At 31.8% G+C, this 21,717-nt stretch overlaps 1 protein-coding gene across 1 annotated transcript; it reads left to right on the forward strand.

Annotated features, from left to right (window-relative positions):
- The first annotated feature begins 721 nt into the window (after nt 1-721).
- LOC106714897 (RYamide receptor) lies at nt 722-16,856 on the forward strand. The gene is made up of 11 exons (XM_014508019.2): nt 722-1,017; nt 10,088-10,182; nt 11,224-11,426; nt 12,215-12,363; nt 13,469-13,590; nt 14,034-14,128; nt 14,721-14,846; nt 15,440-15,540; nt 15,735-15,825; nt 16,314-16,391; nt 16,469-16,856. The coding sequence occupies exons 1-11, from the start codon at nt 932-934 to the stop codon at nt 16,850-16,852; spliced, it is 1,530 nt and encodes a 509-aa protein (XP_014363505.2). The 5' UTR covers nt 722-931; the 3' UTR covers nt 16,853-16,856.
- The last annotated feature ends 4,861 nt before the right edge of the window (nt 16,857-21,717 follow it).

Here is a 21,717-nt window from a genome sequence, read left to right on the forward strand (position 1 = left end):
TTAAAAAGTAATAAACAAGCAAGCAAACTTTTTTCAACACCTTCGATTTATAACGAACAAGCCTCCGATGGAGTAGTTGTGGTTACCACACAACATTAGACACTATGATAATAGTTTTCAGGATCGTGGAAGTTTTTCCATATTTTTACGCATGGAAATTAATAATCACGAGTGTAATCTTGTTATTTCTTCCCCAAAAACCTGTCTTGATAACAGTGAATAACAGAGTAATATTTACAACGTTATTTAATCGAAAATGTTCATGTTCACACTTTAATTACGATCGATTTTATCCAATTCAGTGAACATCATTTAACATCCTACGTAGTACCGTGTTTGCATTGATATACAGTTGATAATTGCTTCCATGGAGCGACAAAAATAACCTCCTTGGTGAGTTTGCGAGGGTGGGTGCAGCCGGCAAACGGCAGCCGCGGCAAGCATTCGTCTACGAGCCACCGACGCGGTACATCGTATACGTTCCCGTCCTCAAACTTTCGCTCTAGTCACGCGAACGCCGTGTACACCGAACAAACATCGGTTACAATTTAAATCTATTTGTAATGGTAAAACAACGCCTGTACACACGAACACTGATAAAACCAAGGCATCCGTACAATATGTTACGTGTTTTGTGCTCTTTTCAATTGCAGACAATTTTCATAATGTGTAAAAAATTGTAAATATATTATTAGATATAGAAATATTAGAATTCCGGGAAATAAATGGACATATTATTTTCAGTGTGTTCGAAAAAGTTTATTGAAATAATTTCTGTTTAAAGTGACAAGGTTGAAAAATCAGTAAGTGCGCAATGTCAACTTTGGTAGCGGGTACGAGTGTGCTAATCGGTCCGCAAACACGCTGGAAGGTGGAAGAGTTGTACAATTGTGTGCCGTGAACGTTAACGCGAACGGCTGAGATCGTCTCTATGAAGAACAAAGAACAACTACTTCTATCAACAATTTTATTCATAACAACATCTTCGAATAAGGAGTTTAACATGATGGAGACCAGGCAAGTTACTAAGTTATTGAGTCATTAGTGGAAAATGATTTTTCCACAACTACTTAACGTTAGGAACATGAAAATTCTAACCTTCCCGAATCCTTGTAGGGAGGTTATAAGTAACTTATATCTGTCATACTATTTAACAAGTGAATTACTTACTAACGAGCCGAGCGTGGTTCAAGGTGTAAATTGAACTCACGGTTTAATTCTGTATATAAATTGAGGCGATGTTATTTGTTTAGTAATTATCGTGTCGTTTGTTTGCCGGTCCATTATTCCATTAAGCTAACTCACATGTTTTCCAACCGCTTACACTTATCTCTTGTTGTTAAATTCCTGCCTTCAGAGCAGCTTTAAAGGCTTAGTAGAGTCCACTTTAGTGTTGCTTGTGTTTTACAGTGTTTTGTTATGTAGATCATAAACAAAACTAAAGCGATATTAAAAAATATTTGTACATCTTAAAAAACTTTGAATATAGTAGAAAATATAATAACAATATCTTAGTTACAATACTATTATTCAGATAATATTCTTTACATTTATTAGTAAGATAAGATGGCAGTGAAAGTAAAACATAATTCCGTGTACCATCGTATATAACAAAAAAAATCTTATTGTCGATAGTTTTATTAGTTTACAACCCTTCAGGCCGAGAGGCTATAATGGTGTTTACGTAAATTGGGCCAGTTGTATTTACCTAGTCTTAGTAAAAGGTCTACAAATCTAGCAAATTTCTCGTTGTACTTTGTACTTCAGATATTTTTATGGATGGCAGATATTTTTTTTATCTAGCAGCGGCAGTTCAGGAGTTAAGTACTTGATTTGTTATCAGCAGGTCCTGTGTTTGAATTCCGTCATGTACCAATGTGTTTTTCGATTTACATATGACGTACATTTATCTGACGTTCTTAAAGTGAAAGAAACATATAAAGATATGAGCGAAGTCAACCAACCCGCACTGTCATTGTGGTTGACTATGGCCTAGTCACCCCTAACTTAGGGTAGGCTTCGAGCCCCTCAGTGGGAACGTATAGTCAGCTGATGATGAAGTAGTAATAAAATAAATAATATACTATTAAATAATTGACCTAAAATTATTTGACATAAATGTTATCTCAGATTATGTGGAAACAAAAATATGTCGTAACAAAATGTATTTGAATGTTTATGTATTAACGTATCATTAAAGCATAATAATGAAAATTTATATTTATCTTACGTACCAATAAACTCTATAAAAATTATAAATTATAATTAACAGCTTTTATTGAAACACTTGTAAGCACATTATCAAATTTAAAAACATTCACATTAAACCGTAAAAAAGGTGGAGTAGGTATAATTCAACTACAATAATTTTGCCTAAAATGATATTTGCTGTGCACTTCAGTCACAAAGTGTTTGAACGCACGATGGTTTCAAGTCCGTCATCTTTGGCTTTACAGAGAACAAAGGTGACTTTTATAGTTCATTCGCAAGAATGTGCTTACATTAGGTGTGGTTTTTACTGTTCTTCCATAAACATGATCAAGGTATAAATACTGTTCTCTTGATTAATTAAAGCTATGAAAAACGTTAATGTTACAACGCTGTGTAATATTCTTTCTTGATTCTTTTCATCTTTATTAAAAGGAAACACTTGTTTCAAATTAAGATTCCGTTTTAATTTCTTTGTAGCGTTTGGAACGTTAAGATGTTTGGTTGTTTTCTTTTGTTTTCTAACTATTATGATGTTTAATTTCTATTTAGCTTAATTCTTAAAGTTTACGAAGTTTTAAATTGTTACAATGGACAAATCTTTGAAACGATAATAATAATTTCTATATTTAATAATTTTATTCTTTAGTGGTTTCTTTGTGCCAGAAACAGAGTGTTAATCTATACTTTTCAATGTAAAATTCAATTATAAAAAAATACTATTGTTTATTCAAGTTTAAGGTTGCCCAAGTTGTCACGAAACATAATATCTACAACCAAAAGCTTTACTTTGCTAAATGTTCTGATAGGATGTTATTGAGTACCCAGTCCAATGCTGCCTTATCCGTATTACGCAGTATTAATGTCCATTAAGCAAAGTAATAAGCTGTTGGAAAGCTAACATTATCAGGGTGGGCTATGATATAAATTAATTTTAAATTGAATAGTTTTGACCTTTTTATTATATAAACCTTCGCGTTCTTCATGAGTTTTGGTACATAACTTTGTTATATTAAATTAACAAATAATAAATATAAAGTACTCTTCTAAGTAAAGTTCATACTCTTCCATCAGTGTGTTCTTCCAATTTTGTGTCTTGTACTGTTACTTACACAGTACCTTTTATCATGAATTTTAACTGTTACACATAAGAACATATTGTTATCTCTATTTTTGAAAAATAAAGACAGGGATGAAAATATCACCGTTTTTCAAGCGTGACAACTGTGTAGACTCCCCGTTATATTTAGCAATATTTATTTTTTCTTTATTAAAACAAATTGTCTTCCTACTCAGTTTCGTTAAAAAAATAGAGATCCCAAACATATTTGGCACTTAATAAAATACTTTTAGAAACCCTAGCTCTATCTACCCCGATTGGAAGTAATACTTGTACACCCAGTACTGGAAATTCAATTTGCGACAATAGTTAACCTGCCAGTTAGTTCACCTAAGCCCATCGTGACTTAATTGGTTTCAAATAATTTGCGCACGAATTAATTTTGGTCAATACCCATTTCGCTGTAATAGTCACTATTTACATTGCCATATTTGATTGATGATACTTTTTGATTGAAGGAAATAGGAATAAAATAATTAATTTTTCATTTAAACTTTGGTAGTATTTAAATTTATTAGAATTAAACCTAGTTGTAAATCAATGTCTTCAACGTTTAAAGTGTTTTTGTGCTCGTTTTCGAGACATGCAAATTTTATAGTAATAATGTTACCTACCGAGAATAAACAGAACATAGTGTTTTATGAAAGCAAGTCAAAGACTGCCGCTGTGAAGCAGCAGGATATCATAATGTATTTTTATCAACAGTTTAACAGTTGGAGAAATCGAGCACTAAACTATATTTGCAATAACTACTTATATTTCTTTTGAAATTGACTTTGATAGCTATTTTAAGTGACAAATTCTTTGCTACATGAATAATTAAGAGTTCCAAATCTATACAATTAATAAAATTGTACAGTCTATATGTATGATCGAAATGAAAAATAAAAACATTTCGCGAACGTGATGTTTCTGCACTGTTTATAACGAAAATCCAGTTTTTTAAATTTTTGTTTGTTGTTTGTCCGCAAATCTGCGTTTGTTCCGAGTAATCTCAGAAACGGCTGGCGCGATTTTAACGTGACTTTGGTTTGGTAAGATATGGCATGCTGGCATTAAAGCTATTTTTTTGAATTCCGCACTAACCACATCGCTGAAAAAATTAAATTATGAAAAATAACCTCATCTCGCGTTAGACGATAAAATTGACTTTTAATTTCTTTTGAAACTAGTAACATAGTTATAAAATGGAATTGTTTTGTAAGAAGGAACTGTTCTGTACAGCAGATAAAATGATTAATATTTCGAGGGAAATTCCAGCCATTTTTAATCACTATTTAAACACCTGTTATCTGATGTGAACCAGAAAAAATAATCTCCGTTCTGACCAGATACTAGAAACAAATAAATCAAATTTTTATGTGTTTATTTTAAAACTGTTTACATATGAACATTATAATTACAATTTATTTAGATCAAATTAAAAGAAAAGCGGAAATAATTCGTTCTAGTTTCTTTTATTACTTACATCGTATTTATATTACACAGAAAAAAATATTTAAATATTGGGTTGTAAAAACAATATATAGATCATGTAAATTAGTGATGCAACGGAAGTGTCTTACCGGAACCAGAAACGGAAACAGATGTCAAAAATAAATTTTAGCAGAAACGGAAACAGAAACGGAAGCGGAAACAGAAGTGTAAATATTAAAAAAAAAACATATTTACAAATTTTTTTTTTGGTAAGAACAGTTTGTATTCGTTTTTAATTTATTAAGGCATTGGATATCGGTGTCCTTTAGCCTTCAATATATGTATTTTTACTCGTACTGTGCTGCAATAAGTTAAAATACGTTTTTTTTTAATTTATTTTCAGGAAACAAAATTACACTATTTACAAATTAATGTTCGCCAAACCACTCGTGTTGATAAACGACAAATATATTTCTTTATTAATACATTCACTGCTGACCACTCGGATCCGAGTGAGCTGAGCTATTAGTAGCGGCGCCTCCCCCTCGGATCCGAGCGAGGGGCCCGTTCACTTTATAGTAGCCAGTAAGCCGCCGGCGTTTGAAACAAGTCCATGTTGCTTTGTGTGGCCACTCTGGCAATATAGTCAACTAACGAAAAAGAGTATTAGTTTAATTCTTACAATGTTGTAGTGATTAGTACCACGTTCGTACGGAGGCAAACATACAAATATCTTGTATCACATGAAGCTAAGGCTGAACTTTATGTTATGTATGTATATTTTTTAAATATATGTATGTCCTGTATGTGTGTGTACGTGTGTGTGTATGCGTTTATTTTTATGTGTGTGTGTGTGTGTATACGTGTGTGTATGTGTGGGTGTGTATGAAATGTTACAAGATCTTGAACCGAGAAGATATAAGCTGGTTTTGATTAGTATCCTTACATGTTTTACTCAATATTCTGGAATTTGATGAAAAACTTGACTTTGTCAAAATCTTGTAACATATTAGTACACAGAAATGCAATCGTGGAACAAATATCTACATACGAGTATTAGTGAACTAAACCATTGCCATCCCTAGTGCTCAAAATGATGATCCCTAGCGCTCAAAATGATGATCCCTAGCGCTTAAATACAAAAAACATTATTAATTTATCTATATATTCAAACACTCCCAGATATACTAAATAAAAATTCACCATGAAAAGTTTTGGCTCCCAGCTGTTACCTTTTTTTATTTTGTAAACAGTGAATGTGTTAAGTATCAAAAACACCAAATCTAGATTAGAAAAATATATAATTATTAGGCACTTGACTTGCAATCTGCAGGGCCTGGGTTCGAATCCCGCTATGTACCAATGTGTTTTTCGATTTAGATATGTACATTTATCCGACGTTCCTATGGTGAAGGAAAACATAGTGATGCTGCCTGCACATATCTGAGAAAAAATTTAATGATATGTGTGAAGTCAACCCGCTCTGGGCCAGCGTGGTTGACTATGGCTTAGTCACTTCTAATTTGGGGTAGGCTCCGAGCCCCTCAGTGGGGATATATAGTGAGCTGATGATAATAACGATGATGATACATTACATGGTTATCACTTATTCAAAAGTACATTTAATAACTCGTAAGTATGAAATAGTCACATTTTGTCAGTTGTCAAATTTTATATGGACAACAACTAGACAGTTTACTCCAGCAAGAGAAACTGATTGTTTCAAACAGCAGCAGAAAATATTACGCGCTTAAATTCACGAAAAAGTACGTAAACAAACAAATGCGACAAGTGCCGAAAGGCCGCGCACGGACTGCGCGTCTCGCGCCGCGCATTTGGATCTCTCAGCCGTCGTAAAGTTCCGTTTTATCTCCGTTATAAAAGTTGCGGAAACAGAAGCAGAAACGGATGTTGAAAAGCATGCGGAACTTCCGCACTTGCGGAAACGGAAACAGACATCCGTTGCATCACTAATGTAAATCTATAAGTTTTCAAGGAACACCGAAATATCAAATACCACTGAAAAATTGTTGTTTTTTAGATTTGTTACCTTAATGGTTAAGTTTTTTACACATTGTTGTCTAAGGTAACATTTCAGTTTATGTCTTCCAAACAGCCAAAAACATGATTACCGTAAATCGTAAAATAAATCTGGTGAGTAAATTATTGTAGTATTTACTTCTAAAAATTTAGTTTTCAGAATATTACTGTTAACAATATACAAATTACAAATATTTTAAATTTAAAATTAAAAATAAGTAGATTTTTAATCATTTAACTTCTGTGTTACATAATAATTTTTGATATACATAATACTCGTATGAACTTAACCTCGTACACACTTACAATCTTACTAATATTATATTTGTGAATGTTTAGATGGATCCATGGATGGATGTTTGTTTGAAGGTATCTCCGGAACGGCTCAACGAATCTTGATGGAATTTGGCACAGCAATAGAACATAGTCTGAAAGAACATATAGGCTACTTATAAAAATTATAAAAATCGCGGGCGACAACAGTTGTATAATAAAATAAAAAATTTCTAGAACAATTTCACTTAGCTTAATTGTTGTAAGCTAAGTCTCATTTAAGTTCTATGTTTAGATAAAGTTGTGGTTGAGCATTTGTTCGCGTAGACATTTAAATTTATGTCGTTAGTCGTTACATAAGCCTCGGTTTTACGGCAAGATAATTCTCGAAAGAAAGATTTGTAATTCTTGAATACTTGAAAAACACATGAACATAGAGTGAAAAAGCTATTTTATGTCGCAAATGTAAAAAGACGATGTTGTGGAGATAAAGCTTTCTTGTGTATAAGTAGTCCTGTTTGCCCTTAAGAGGCATTTAAAGCTTCACCGGGCTTGAGGTGACCGAGCGCAGATTGCTCTTTCGTTTAAGAGTAACTAGGCTCAAGGGCTTAGAAACCTTGTCTCGGGCTGTTACTTTGTTATTATTACCGGATTGGGAGTCCTCCGAGCCCTTAGGTCGCTTCGGTGGACGCTCCATGGAGTGACTGGGCTCAAGAGCCCCCGAGAAAGGAAATCGACTCGTTACGCGCTTAGCATTCCGGTACCGGCTTGATCTGTTGCTATTATCTGATGCTAAGATAAAGCTTTCCCACTTTTTGAGCTAAGTCGATATTCATGATCTCTAGTCACCTCACTAGATGAGAAGCGTGAATAATAGTATATATTGTATCTAACTATTTAAAATACTTAAGTAGGAAGCCTTAGGAATTCATTTTAAGGATACCAAAAAAATTTCTGTCATCGTCCTTATTCTTTTTGAAAAAAATACAGAAATATGCTTTTGTAGAAGTGTTCGGCAGTGAAAACTCACGGCAAGGTGAACGACCTGTTTGAAAATATTTTAAATTAATGTGAAAATGTACCTTTCATGTTTGTTATGCTACTGTACGTTGAACTCTATACTAATAATATAAAGAGGAAAAATTTAATTGTTTGTTTGTTTGTATTCAATAGTCTCTGAGACTACTGAAGCGATTTAAAAAATTCTTTCACTGTTGGGAAGCTATACTATCTCCGGGTGACATAGGCTATAGCCTAAAATTATTAGCCGAATTAAAAAAACTAGTATATAAATATATTTATACTAGCTATCGCCCGCGACTCAGTCCGCGCGCAGTTAAAAAAAAATGAAAAATAGATGTTGGCCGATTCTCAGACCTACTGAATATGCTCACAAAATCTCATGAGAATCGGTCAAGCCGTTTCGGAGGAGTACGGGAACGAAAACTGTGACGCGAGAATTTTATATATTAGATACTAGTTTTTTTAATACCTCGAGATGTCGCGTGCAATTGCTAGTATTTTATATTTTCAAGTAAGCTGTCGTCAATTAAATTAACAATCTAAGTAATTAACTATTTCGGCTTTTTTTGCTTCATAAAAATGTATTCTTTTACGTTTTAGAAAATTATCAGGCATGAAGTGGAAGTAATTGTGCGTTTCTTCTGATGCCGGAGGCCTAATCTTAGTCTTCTTTTCCTTCCCCTTTCTTATGAGGAAAGGATAAGATGGAGATGGGGATTTGACGAAGGAGGTAACGCATAGGAAGGGGAAATATTCTCTTTATATGCGTCCCCTCTTCTATCGATTAAGCCAACGCATCTGCAATTGCGGATATCTATGGGCAGCGGTCGGCCTTTTTGCGAATTCATGTGGCCGCTTGCTCGTTTGCCACCTTTTTATGTACAAAATAATAATATTAAGTAAATAATGAACTTAAACTGCTAAAATTTTTGCAAAATTTTCAAAATGTATTACAGTAATAAGCCTTGAACCTTACTAATATTATACATGTGAACGTTTAGATGGATGGATGGATGTTTGTTAGAAGGTATCTTAAAAACGGCTCAACGAATCTCGATGAAATTTTGTATAGATATAGAACATAGTTTGGAAGAGCATATGTGCTACTAATTGTGTTTTTGTAATTCCCTGCGGACGGAGTCGTGGTCAACAGTTAGTGAAAAAAAATTGAATTTAAAAAGTTCTTTCAATATAATAAATAAAAATTAATTTGACGATATTAAGTTACTAGAAATTTCGTCACACATATTTTTATCACTGTAATGTTCTGTATGTTTCAAACACTTGGATACGATAAATGAAAGAATGGTTACTCTAAAACGTTTCACCCACTTTAAGTCAAGTAGCAAAGAGATTGCTGTGAAGCTTTTGTCGTTTTTTGAGGCCCTTGTGTTGCTTTTATTTTTTGTTATGCGGTAAATAACAAATATTATGGTTAAGCATAAAGCCACCAATATTCAAGCAAACATTTAAATTTTTACAGCGCTCATTTGATGACACTAATTCCATTCCCACTCTATGATGGCAACCGATGTTGTTTTAATGAATTAAGTCTCTTATAATCCTGTTTCGATTTTTATTATTTATGTTCATATTTTTTAATGTTTATTTCATAGTCAAGTGTATTTCAAGATAAAGTCTGGAGAATTTTTATTTATTTATTGTTTAAGAATTTGTTACAATCGACGATCTCATGACCTTCTGTTGAGTTCGATGTTTCATGAGACGATTCTTTGTTCAATTTGTACGAACGTTTATTTTCGAATTCCATTTTTTATTTATATAACATTATACTCTGATTTATTGAACATGTATTTCAGAAAGAATAAAAATGCATCGCAGTTTTTTTTTGTATTAATATATATTTTAAGTTTGATACACCACTACCCTACTATGTTCTGTGTAACTAGAAAATCTCCCTTATAAGAAGGAAGCAAACTTAATTTTGCTACGTATTTTAATTTTCCAGAGTAAACTTGCGTATTAAAACTACATTTTTTGTTGCAGTACAACAAGCGCAGGACAAGATGACGATACGGACTGGTCAAGAAACATTTCCATGGAAGAATATCTCATTCAAAACGGCACCAATGATACATACGGTAACAATAAACATTTAAAAATAAAACTAGTGAAACTTTATTTGTCGTATTGAAACCTGTAATATATCACATAATAATGAGGCCCAGTGAACGATTGAACGACTGAATCAGATTTGTACGAAAACGATAAAGTTCACGGTTACGAGTTTGAGTTATTTCTGTTAATAAAATAAACAGTTATTTTACGGCATTCAAGGTATAAATAGATGAAACAAAAGGTCAATAAAATTTTACGTGGTTGCAACGAGACTGTCTTATGTTTTATTTGGCGCTCAAACTATTACGATATGCTCTCTCATATGTTTTTCGAAATAAACTTCAAAAGTAATACAACTGGCATTTGCATCAAAAATATTTTTTGCTATCGGTAATTATAAAATTTTTAAATGCATTAAAATCACATGTCATGGTGAACTATCTTCGGGATATCCTTGGAAATTATAAAACCGATTATAATAAAATTTGGGCACTTAGTAATTTGATCCAGTATGGAAGAAACAATTTATCTCCATTGTTAGTATTGCTGACTTTATTATTATTATTTTTACAATTTTAATCGCTTATAAGTTTCGTGAGATTTTAATTTCTTGGTCCTATTCGAGCGAAGTCGGAGCGCTTCGCTATTACGTGAGTGATTGTTATGTTCTAATATGCCAGGGTATAATTCATGTAGGCAATTTTAGGAGCTTCGTCTTGGCTTCGTAAATTATGTCTTACTTTAAGGATTATGGTCGTAAAAGTTATAATGATAATAGGTTTCTGGCTCTTACACTGTTTTTAATTTTCAAAATGATGTTCACAGAAAATATAAAATTGTTTTGTATAGGATTTCTAATTTATAATAATACTTTTAGTACGTACTTTGTATGATGTAACGTACATAATGACTTTACAAATATATGATGTTTTATTTAATGTTTTATTTAATTCCATCGAATTTTTAGGAGGACAACGCTTTAGGGGACATTGTAATTCCGTTTCATACTTATCTGAAAAAAAAAACAGATAACTATACGTCTTTAATTATAAATTCAATTTCAGACACCCTGTATGATGTGCCGACTGGCTTGATAGTGTTGTTGTCCGTGTTGTACGGGTCGATATCGATGTTGGCGGTGGTGGGCAACTTCCTAGTGATGTGGGTGGTTGCCACCTCCCGCCGCATGCAGAGCGTTACCAACTGTTACATCGCTAACCTAGCGCTCGCAGACATCGTCATAGGACTATTTGCTATTCCATTTCAGGTAAGTCAATTCATTAAGCTTGCTCCATTTCATATGATCATTTTTGCTATTTCAACAGGTTTATATTACTTTTACTAAATTGTGCCCATATACTTTTTTAAATCTGATTAACATTTTATACTTCTCAAAATAGATGACTCTATATTTTTCTTAACTTTGTAAGTTATTTCGTCATTCGATCATTCGATCATTCGATTAAATTTGTCATTTAACGTGCTCGAAAAAAAAAAGGAAAAATACATCTTTTCGTCATTAAACATACTAGTTTTTTTCTTATAAAATACATTTCTCATTAGAAGAAACTTACCTAATAGTAATAGGAAATCTATTATCACGAATAAGTGTAGGCGTAATAGACATAAGTGGAAGTAATAAGCTAAGTTTTGTTATAATTTCTCTCCAATTTCTAGTTGTTGAGCTCAAATGAAGCAAAGGTTGAGTCTTTATGATATTACCAGATGTTACATTTCCTCAAGCCGTGTTCCTTGATATTAACATTTACCATTTTGTTATAACTACATGTAATTACAACTATTTTTGGTTATGATACCATTTATACATTATGTTATTGATTTTATTTATTTATTTTTTTGTGGTAAAACATTTTAAAGTTTCCAGCGACAATTTTAAGTTTGATGTAACATTTTTTATTACATCGCAACTGAACATATATATATATATAACAAAAAAAATATACACATGCAGCAAAATTGTAATCCATGAAGTTTGTTGGAGGTCTTTTATATTTTGCAGCCAACTACATTACTACATTCAGGTATGTGTTACAGTTCCAAGCGGCGTTACTACAGCGATGGCTGCTGCCGCACTTCATGTGCGCCTTCTGTCCGTTTGTGCAAGCGCTCAGCGTCAACGTCAGCGTGTTCACATTGACCGCTATTGCAGTCGACAGACATCGCGCTATTATCACTCCACTAAGGTATTTGAAAACTTTGACTCTAAAAAAAAATGTGTAAGTGGGAACACGTCTTAAGCAATTGCGATCATTATTGTGGGATGTATAAAAACGTGATTTGCTTCCTTTCACTGAGACAAGAAAATTGATACAAGTTTTAAGGTAGTAGAATTATACAGGAAATTGTTCTTAAAGCTATTGTCTCTTCGAACTTGCAATTTATATAACTTAATTTACTTAACTTGCTTACTTTGACTGACTAAAGTAACATCAAATTTCAAATAATGGAATGGCTCTCCGTCTACATAAAAGCATTTGAATTTAATGTTATCTACATTTAATATTAACCTAAATATGTTTTAGAACGTCAACACAAACGATTTTACTTATCATTGACTGTCAAGTCAACCCTATTAACATGAGCGACCAAGCGTTGTTATGAGGTTTCATTGAATTAGACATCTTACCGCTTGACATGCAAATTATTTTGTGGACCGGAAAATTAGTCAATGACAAAATCAGTCAACTATTAGTAGATCAAACACTGTTTATTGTAATCACTGCGTATACCACATTCAAATGTTTGTTTAGAACCATCATTGAACATGTTATAATTAAACTTTGTTAAAATTGTAATTTTTTATTATAAATCCATTTTACATAACTTTTTCCTACAACTAAACAAATTCGAAATAGTGAATGTATAGAAATAGCAAAACTAGCACATTCTACTAGTTGTAGCTTAAGCGAGATCGCCGGATGTCCTCTCCAAGTATCTTAGAGCTTAATTTACGACTTAGAGCCACGGAACTTGTGCTCTTCCGTTCTCATTTTGTAAATAAATTAGTACAATTTACTGCAAGTATATTAAATATTGGATCTATTAATAGATAAGCTGAAATCAATCATATTTTTGTTCAAATTTAATTTGGTATGTTTAAAAGTTTTACGTAGAAGTCCATAATTAGAAATCCGATATAGCTATCGTGAGTGTCCACTTTTACAAACACGCTGTTGTTTCTCTTTATCTTTAAAAAATAGTGATAACATAAAGGTTTTTATATGAATGCATCGGCATTGGAAATTATAATTAGATATAATATATATATAATTCATTCTTTTTTTTCAGTGCACATACTTCCAAACGTATTGCCAAAGTCATCATAGTATTTATTTGGGTTCTTGCCTTATCACTCGCGGCTCCTATGGCTATGTCATGGGAAGTAATCATGGAACAAGAAATAGATTCGGGTATGTTATTTATTTTTAACTAGCAAACGCCTGGGATTTAACTCATGCGGAATTAAACAAAACGAGTTAGTACTATGTACATAACCAGATCGTCTAATCTATCTCTGTTCCAAATTTCATTGAGATCCGTTAAACTGAAGTAAGTGCTAACAAACATTTCATACTTTCGCATTTATATCTAATACTAACTTTTGCTCCCGATAAAAAAAAATCCGTGCGGAATTTAAAAAAAAAAGCTTTTGTGTTTACAGGCTGTTCTACATCTGTTACAAATTTCGTCCAGATCCATGAAGCTGATATTACGACTCCTTCTAATAAATATTCATCCATCTATCCAAACCTTCGCATTTATATTATTAGTAATAATAATATTAGGGTATTAAGATAACAGTGTAAAATGTGAGATAGCTTTTTATTTATTAAATACAGCATATATCTTACAGTGACAGGACTAATGTACAAGAAACCATTTTGTACTGCGAGTGAATTTGGATCACATTCACTAGCTATTTACAGGTTGCTTCTATACATATTTCAAGTAAGTTTACATTTTTATTCCATTTATTATTCAGAATTATTTGGTTCGCATTTATAGTTACTGCATATGTAGAAGTTTTAGAATACGACAGTAAGGAGATAGAATTTTAAATATAGAATTTGATAAAAGTACTTATTTTTAGTTTAGGAAAAAAAAAATCTCACCTTAGTATCTATACAAGTGTAAATGAAGACGAGATTTCGTGATTCACTCTGTATTTCTTTCTTTAAAAGGCTTGTATTTTTAATATCTCGCCGGCCACTTTTCCTAATGTTCTGATTTTTTTGATTCAAAGATTCTTAATGTCTTCATTTAATAAAATCAACAGTCTTAATATTAAAAATTCTCTAAATAAAACAGATGTACGTTATTTTATATTGACACACTGACACTTTGTTATTTTTAAATTAAATTACTTTTACAATTTTTCTTCAAAAGATTTCTTTGTGTTGTTTTGAAACTACTTAAACTGCCATTTCAGTTTTCATTACCTATAAAGTTTTTCTCATAATGATTTACATATTTTCCACCTCATACTATTATTTAAATATTATGACGTACTTAAATAAAGTAATTTAATTGTATTGTACAGTATGTGATCCCGCTGTGTGTGATAACTTTCGCGTATGCACACATGGCGATGAAATTATGGGGCGCGCGAGCCCCGGGCAATGCTCAGGAGACAAGAGACGCTAATCAAATGAAAAACAAAAAACGGGTAACGTATATTTTATTCCTTTCATTATAAAAAATTAAACTATTTAGATTTCGTTTCATACGACGTTAATATTTCCAGTTGGTAAAAACGTACATATGAAAGCATTCAAAACTTTACTCTGTATTTAAATTTTGCACGAATTTTTATTAACATGTCAAAATAAAAATAACTTTTACTACTTCAAAATATGTACGACTGGAACATTTTTCCGTTCAAGAAAATTTTGTTTATTGTTCAACCGAGTTCAGAACACCAATAAAATTTGTTATGACATTTGAATTACGTAGTTATTTCTTTGTTTTGTATTCTGCATTTCAATGATAACGTTTATTAAATTTTAGGTTTAACAATTATTTCGGAAGGTCATTTACTGTCAGGTTTTAAAAACATATTTTAGGAACGACGTGTTGTAATTCGAAAACGTTATCAATATTAATTCAACACTGTACTACGAAACAAAACTTGAATAGCACTTTTACTTCGGTTATATCTACTTTCTAGTTTACGTTCTACAATTTAAAGCCTACTCAATAATCACTTGCTACCTAATTTGGAAATATTCTTACGTATTGATGAGATAATTTTATTTGCAGGTAATAAAAATGTTGGTCCTAGTCGTGGCTCTGTTCGCGCTGTGCTGGTTGCCACTTCAGAGTTACATGTTGCTACAATCATTTTTCCCGTCAATAAATGAGTAAGTTTTACATGGATTTTGGCTTGTTTCGACTTTTGTGCGATAGGCCCTATGTCGAAATTGAAATCGATTCACACAAGACTTTCTGAAGTTTGATGAGTAATTTAATTCGTTTTCTTCCCTGAAGTTATATGGTGTTATAGTATACAGTCAAATGGGATTGATTTTTTTTAATTTGAAATTCCTTGTTTCAGGTACAGATACATAAATGTGATTTTCTTTTGCTTCGATTGGCTAGCGATGAGTAACTCTTGTTACAATCCGTTCATCTACGCTATTTACAATGTAAGTACTTAACAATATTTTGTTAATTCAACATTGTATATTCTTAAAGTCACAAATATCGTAATCTTAATTCATCTATTAAAAATAAAAATGTTTCCAATTTTAAAAACAAACACAAGGTCCGAAACTAAGTAATACTACTAACGTAATACACGGCCTAATTTCAGGGATCTTTTTCATTTTAAAAATTGCAACAATCTTCACATCAATATAAAGATTTTTGCAATTTTTTTGGCTGCCAAATTATTTTTCGATTTTCTTCTTAATTTATTTTTTGTTTCGTCTCCGTTGAAAAAAAAAATCAATGTTCTTTATCACGTAACAAAACACTTTCGTGGACAAGTAATCTCTATGTTAACATATTTGAACCTGAATTTGAGACAAATCCTCACGCTTGATTATACAAAAGTATAAACACTTTTTTTATTGCTTTTCTTCAATATAATAAACATATATTTAAATTATACTAAAAATAAATTTTCTTACAGGAAAAATTTAAAAAGGAGTTTAAACAAAGATTTACTCTACGACAGAAAAGGAATAGATATCACAACGATAGTTATGAGGTAAATTGTAGTAACAAGATCTTGCTGATATCATAGTTAAAAATATATTCAATTAAAAAACTTAATATTATTTGCAGGATGGTCAGTCATATCGTACAAGAGTACTTTCATTTCGGTCAACTAACGAAAGGAGTTCATATTATGCAAGGAAATCAATAAGTTTTGCTCCAACGGATGCTGTGAAATCTCAAACTAGAAACTCTTGTCACTGTGCAAGAAATTCTAATGTGAACTTAGAGGGTGAATCTCGTCAAAATGTTGCAGGTGATCGGGACAACTATAGAAATGGAACGAATAAAAATGGGTTTAAAACTGACACCTCAATGAGGAGAAATAAATCAAAGAGAGTCACAAAAGACGATACCTTACCCATCGGTGATGAACGTGTTAGTGAACTGTACATATTTCCCAATAGTAACGTTGTAGAATTCACAGACACGCTATGTGATAATAAAGTGTAAATTAGTCAGTCTCGTAAGTCATAGTATTTATTAAATTATCAAATATGTGATGTAATAAAATATTATTTACTTTTAAAATAGGAAATAAAGTCGTAGATGTTGTTTCTTGTTTTATTTTTTAAATTTATCCAGTTATTAAGAGTTTTCGCGGGCGATAGCTAATATAATTATAAAATACATAATATATATTTGTAGTATGAGATAATCATAGGGAGCAGATGTTACTTAAAAATTAAATCGTAGGTTTGTTTGCTATGGTAAATGTCAGTAAAAACTTAGAAACTGACCTTTTTCATCTCTTATCTATATATATAAAAGAAAGTCGTGTTAGTTACACCATTTATAACTCAAGAACGGCTGAATCGATTTGACTGAAAATTGGTGGGCAGGTAGCTTAGGACCAGGAAAAGGACATAGGATAATTTTTACCACGTTTTCTATTTTTTATTCCACGCGGACGGAGTCGCGGGTAAAAGCTAGTATTATATATAAAAGAAAGTCGTGTTAGTTACACTATTTATAACTCAAGATCGGTCGAACTGATTTAGCTGAAAATTGATAGGGAGGTAGCTTAGAACTAGGAGACGGATATAGGAACTTTTTTTATCTTGTGTGCATTTTTTTTATTCCGCGCGGACGAAGTCGCGGGTAAAAGCTAGTTTTTAATAAAAGAATTGACTGCCTTCCCGCAAATGTTACCATTGTGACCAACTAATTGCTTTTCCACGACATTCTATTGTTTTCGACTATAAGTAGAGTTCGGTATTTTATTTTACTACCAGAATCTATTCTTTCCGTTAGCGAAGATTTTCTTATGAAAAGGGTGTACAATTTTTATGAAACACATCGACATTCAACTCCCGTTCACATAAGTAGATTAAAAAGTAAAATTAATCATTATATGACTGAGAAGAGGGTAATATTTTGCGAGCGTATGTAAATTTGTTACTAGGTATGTAAATTCCTGTTTCCTGTTTGTGATATCCTGAAGCCTAAATAACTGAACCAAGTATGACGAGTGAGTTACCAGCAAATTGTTTTTCTTATTATCTTAACTGACATAACAAAACATAGAATTGGAAGATTAATTTATAAATAGATTTGGTAATGCATCTAAATGTAACAACATTATCGTTATTCAAATATTTATGGCATTAATAAATTGTATTCCAAAATCCTAACACATTGTGATAAATGTAAATTATTCACATAAACGCGCTTACTCACTAAAGCTACAATAACTTTCGCTTTTCGTTTGTTAAATCAAAAAAGCAAATATTCCAATATTAAAATAGTTAAGGTGTTCATAAGTTCTGGTTCACATTTGCATATAATAGATATTTTGGAAAGTATAATTAAAAGGAAGAGTACTTTCATGGGATGGAAATATATGAAATTATACGAAATTTCAAACTTTGTGATGCACATTTCGGTACAATTTGTCTTAAATAGATACATAATGACTTTAGAACTATCGTATTATTTACTTTTAACGTTAAGCATTCACAGCTCGATATCGGACGCATCGCATCATACGGATTTCATACAGAAAGTCATACAAGTGCGTCCACTGAACTGCATCGCACGGATCGCCCTTCAACAATGTCAACATCGTTGTTCTTTTGTGATGCGTGCAAATGATTTCATACAAATGCCGATCAGTGAACGGATTCCGCTCGCTCACTCCGTGTTTATAATTAAATTTAGCATAGATGTATGAAAATATTGGAAAAACTTGATGACATCATTTAACAGATCCGGAAATAGTTCGTGGTAAAAAATACTCTCCTGCTAACAAATAAATGACAAATTATTTTTCGCTTTCCGCCATTCTCATGAACGTTCACTAAGCTGCTAAGCGTCAGCTAAGTTTCGGCAATTTGATATTTTTTCTACATTTTAGTAAAAAAAACTAATGATAAACATGTTTGGCAATATTTAACTTCCCACCATATTTCCTAATGGGCGCCATTAATTAGACATTTGTCATGTAAATTTTGCCGTACCTTTAGGAAAACGTGCTTTGGCTTCTAATAGTGAACGTGAGAAAAATTCCAATCGTGTTCTTGCAAACGAAATATTGTGCGCCTGTATTCTCCGCCTGGCTTTTACGCTCGAATACACAGAAAGAAAACTGAATTCAATGCATAACTTTATACACTGATTGAAAGAATAACAAGTAATACAAGATACAAATCACAAATAAGCAGCGTTGCGTAGATCAATTATTTTCTTTTATCAATCCAGAACTCCTTTGCACTGATAACACTGGTCTGCAAAAAAAAATTTTTTTTCTCTCCTTCAAATGTTATGCAGTTATCTTGTCTGATACAACAATACTGAACATAAATATATCATTCAAAGTTTTCTAGCACATATATATTCTTTGGGACGGAATTTTTAAGAAAAACAATTTTTTAATATGAAATTTTTATCATTCATTTAATTACTTACATAATGTTGGATGTACACTATTACACAACCTTTAAAACGCATATGACAATATCATTACTAGTTGTCAATCCCATTTTACTTAGTCATTTTTTTCTTTTTCATATTTTATAATGGAGTTTCCTGATAAATCGACCAACAAAAATCTGCAAGTATTGCTTCGGACCATTTCCCGTTGTGTCCTCTCTATGTGCAAAATATCGTGATGAAACCTCTCACAGTCTTCATCAGATACTGTTCTGAGATTTGGTGCGAAAATTTTTAAGTGAGAGTGCAAAAAATGAATTTTCAGAAACATGTTACTTTTTTGAGCCTTGTAGGAAATGAGAAGTTCTTGTTTGATTTCCTGATAGTTCTGATTTTTTTCCTAAGAAAATTTTGGCACAAATTTTCTACAAAAGCAGTCTGCGCCCTTTTTTCGAATTGATTTAAATTTATTTTAAAACTTGAGTCCTTCATAAGCTTGAGTATTTGAGGACCTACAAAAATTCCTTCTTCTAATTTCGCCTGATCCGGGGAAACTATGTTTTCTAGTACTGAAAATACTGGGCTTTCACAAAGTTTTTCATAAGACCCAGCTTTATATGAAGTGGTGGCATTTTTTTTCCCTAGGAACGAAAGGATATTCCTTAACATTTTTAGATACAGAAGACAAACTCAGAGAGGTTTTGATTTTGAAAAAAAATACGTTCTTTGTGGTCAGCTTTTTACTATGTTGTGTTTGTCTTTTGCGCGACAGTCCCACTCACATAAAAAACCACAAAATTTGGTATTTACCATTTGGTGATTTTAACTGGACTGCAATGAGGACATCCTCCTTGCAGGCCAGTTAAAATTGCTACAACTTTTAGATCAACACAAATGTTCTATGCGTATTGTGAATTTTTGATTTCTTGCAGTAATAACATCATATTCCCATATAATTTTCTCTCACATTTGCTTAAAAAAGCGTCAGATAATATTTTTTTCTCTCTTTCTATCACTGCACACCGTTTATTTGTGTGCAAATACAATTTCAACCAATTAAAGTTGCTTTAACGCGAGAATAACATAGTATAGTAATATTAGTATAGCAAAAAATCCCATAATTTATAAAAATCTAAAATCAACATTAAAAAAAAATTTGACGTGATAGCATAAAACGAAAAGCAGATATAGATTGAGGATGGTAAACTCTTTAAACGGATCATACTTTTATTCAAAGGAGGATTTCGTTGCAGACCAGTGTAATTGAATTAATTCATATTATCATCCCTTTTCATTCTCTTTAAAAAATATAGAGAAAATAAAATGTCCCAATACAAATGTTATGGCTGTCGAAACCCACTGACAAGGTGCCTTCGATAAAATGATTGCTTCATTGTTTCTTATGTTTAAAATCAAACGATTAATCTGGCGATGTGCCAATTTTAAAAATCGAAAAAGAATGCTCGTTTATTTTTCTTCCAATAATAGAAATCATCAAACAAATATTGATACATTTTATTTGCATGATCAATCGCAAGTAAATCTTAAAAACTGACTAGCGAAATAGATTTATTTTTTTATATTATTGTTTTAAAAACAAAACACTCGACGGATCTCTAAACGAGTAAATAAATTTTATAATCACAGCGACTCATTTGAACAAGTAAAATATCATTAAACCCTTTATACCTGCATATATACAATTAAAAAATACGCAGGTAAATAAACTTCAGACGGACAACAGTTATCTCTTAACAAAGCGGAACTCTCTGAACACAGAGGGCAAATATTGTTGTATTTTTAAATAACAAGGCAAAAGCTTAGTTTGCACAATAGCAGAACATTGTAGAACAAGCTTTTGTATTAGCTTTACAGAGCTCTAGCAAGATTTCTACGATAGTAATATTGTTACAGACTTAACAGGAAATCCACTCAGCTTGTATAACACTTAGGAATTTACGGAACCAAATGTTTCACAAGGCATTACATAGGATTAGTTCGAACGTTTGCGTTTTCTAATATTTCAGTGTCAAGGCGTATTTGTATGGAAGTGAAGTATTTATTTGTCTCAAAAGAGATGAATGATTGGAACTTTTTAAGAATTAGGAAATTGAATATATATTATATACACAAAGTATACAATTTTTATTATACAAAATTTAACTTGTACCATAACCGTAAAGCGCTTCCTAACTACTTGTACAAAAACAGCCATTATTCAGCCTACAGCCATTCTTTTCAATTTCTTTGCAAAAGCACAGATAATTTAATAAGTAAAGTCACACTCTAAAGATAAAAATAGTTCTTAGGTAAAATGTTTACTTTAACAAAACAATCAATTTAATTATTAAAATTCGATAAAAATAAATGTTTAAGAATAAGGGATTAATTTTAATTAATTTTCACGCCAATTATGTTCATTAGAAATTAAATTTTCTCAACCTTTT

This window comes from Papilio machaon, chromosome 6, assembly GCF_912999745.1.
Source record: "Papilio machaon chromosome 6, ilPapMach1.1, whole genome shotgun sequence".
Taxonomy (NCBI): Eukaryota; Metazoa; Arthropoda; class Insecta; order Lepidoptera; family Papilionidae; genus Papilio; species Papilio machaon.

Coding starts and splice junctions, on each gene's coding strand:
- LOC106714897 (XM_014508019.2), top strand. CDS start 932: ATGAAGAACAAAGAACAACTACTTCTATCAACAATTTTATTCATAACA. Junction 1,018..10,087: donor TTTAACATGATGGAGACCAG/GCAAGTTACTAA, acceptor TTTTTGTTGCAG/TACAACAAGCGCAGGACAAG. Junction 15,826..16,313: donor TCATCTACGCTATTTACAAT/GTAAGTACTTAA, acceptor ATTTTCTTACAG/GAAAAATTTAAAAAGGAGTT.